This window comes from Octopus bimaculoides, chromosome 1 (genome assembly GCF_001194135.2).
Source record: "Octopus bimaculoides isolate UCB-OBI-ISO-001 chromosome 1, ASM119413v2, whole genome shotgun sequence".
Taxonomy (NCBI): Eukaryota; Metazoa; Mollusca; class Cephalopoda; order Octopoda; family Octopodidae; genus Octopus; species Octopus bimaculoides.
In genome coordinates, this window is record NC_068981.1 from 39978179 (window position 1) to 39980272 (window position 2094).

The window sequence follows — 2094 nt, forward strand, 5'->3', positions numbered from 1 at the left end:
TGCGTGCGCGTGTGTGTGTGTGTGTGTGTGTGTGTGTGTGTGTGTGTCTATTTGTCACTCTTTCTCCTTTACTGTCTGGCCTCCTCCACTGACCCTGGTCCAACAACTAGTTGGTGATCTCAGCCAAATGCTGAAACGTCCTTTTCTATCTGTCATTATGACAGGCTTCTTTCAGTTTCCATTTATCAAATCCACTCACAAGACTTTTGGTCTGCTCAAGGCTATGGTGGAAGACACTTGCCCAAGGTGTCACACAGTGAAACTGAACTTGGAACCATGCGGTTGGGAAACAAACTTCTTACCACACAGCTACATCAACACACACACACACACACACACACACACCAAATCACACAAAAGACTCTAACCTGAACTGGGCGTGTATGTGTTGTAGTTCAGTTGAGAACAATGAGAAAGTATTTCTGTCAGAGTGTGTGGGTTGCCTTTTCATAAGTTGTTGTATTTAGGTCGACTTACCTCTAGATCCACACGACTGAGTGGAAGTGATTGTGGGAGTGAGTCTGCTCCATGCTTCACTGAAACAAATAATCTTTGACTTTGATAAACCATTACATTGGCTTTTGTTGTTGTGCAAGTGTGGGTGTGTGCTAAAAGTTTGCTTCACACCCTATGGCACAGCACTACTCCAAAGCTTTGTGAATGGATTTGGTAGATGGAAACTGAAAGAAGCCCATGACATGTATATATGAATATGTATATGCATATGTGTGTATGTATATATATACACACACACATGCATGCACACACACACACACACACGCACACACACACACATACATATAGGTGCAGGTGTGGCCAAGAGGTAAGAAGTTCACTTCCTAACCACATGGTTCCATGTTCAGTCCCACTGCATGGTACCTTAGGCTGTTTTCCACTATAGCACCAGGCCAAGCAAAGCTTTGTGAGTAGATGTAGCAGACGGAAACTGAAAGAAGCTCATCATATGTATATATATATATATATATATATAAATGTGTGTTCTTTTATCTTTTCCTTTTACTTGTTTCAGTGATTACACTGTGGCCATGCTGGGGTACCACCTTGAAGAACTTTAGTTGAATGAATCAACCTCAGTTCTTATGCTTTTTTAAACCCAGTACTTATTCTGTCAATATCTTTTGCCAAACTGCTAAGTTATGGGGATATAAGCATACCAACAGCAGTAGTCAGGTTGGTGGGAGACAGACACAGACACAAAGAGGAGGAGGAGGAGGGTGCATACCTCCAACTTTTCAAAATTAAAGATTCTTGATTTTTTACTTAGCACGGTTGCTCCCAAAATGCACAAACACACACATGCACATTCTGATGTTCCTGCAATTCTAACTTTCTTCTGAAAAAGGTCCCTCATCCCTGACATTTAAGGGTTCATAGAGACAACAGTTTAGGGCTGAATCATTTTCTGGCCACAACCTGTGTCCCTTTCTCCACCCCCACCTCTGATTCTGTGCCTGTCTATTTACTTAGCTCTTCGTTTTCTTATTTCTTCAGATTGGTTCACTGCAAATACTGAAAGAGATCTCCGATAACCCTCAAGTACGGCGCTCCATTGCTGACTTGGGAGGTCTCCAAACCATGGTGAATATTCTTCAAGAACACAACAAGGACCTGAAGTGTTTGGCAGCTGAAACTATTGCTAATGTCGCCAAATTCCAAAGGGCTCGGCGGACTGTCCGTAAGCATGGAGGCATCAAACAATTGGTACGTTAATTAAAACATGCTTTTGTTGTTGCTGTTGTTGTTACTGTCGATGATGTTGCTCTTGTTGTTGTCATTGTTGTTGGTGGCTGTGGCATTGTTGTTGTTGATTTCTAAATCCCTGGTTCACACACTTAGCAACAATGTATGTGCCACATACAACACTTCATTCACTGCATACAGTTCTCAGGATACAGCCATAGAGAAAGGATCAGAGTATATAAAGGAGCCATGAGGAAATTTGAAACTCTCATACGTAACAATGGGAATGGGATTTGCCCACTCTATAGAAGCAAGTCATGGAACACTATTGAAAGGACTAAGAAAAAAATAGGGAAGGCCAACTCATAGTATGATAGCCACAAATACCAGAGT

The 2094-nt window shown here is 41.9% G+C and overlaps 1 protein-coding gene across 1 annotated transcript in view; it reads left to right on the forward strand.

The window, feature by feature from the left end:
• Positions 1–2094, forward strand: part of LOC106872633 (outer dynein arm-docking complex subunit 2) — a 133563-nt gene that overhangs the window by 101060 nt on the left and 30409 nt on the right. Inside the window, exon 9 of the mRNA XM_014919693.2 lies at positions 1513–1722. Coding sequence (XP_014775179.2) covers positions 1513–1722 — 210 coding nt within the window. The remainder of the gene's footprint in view (positions 1–1512; positions 1723–2094) is intronic.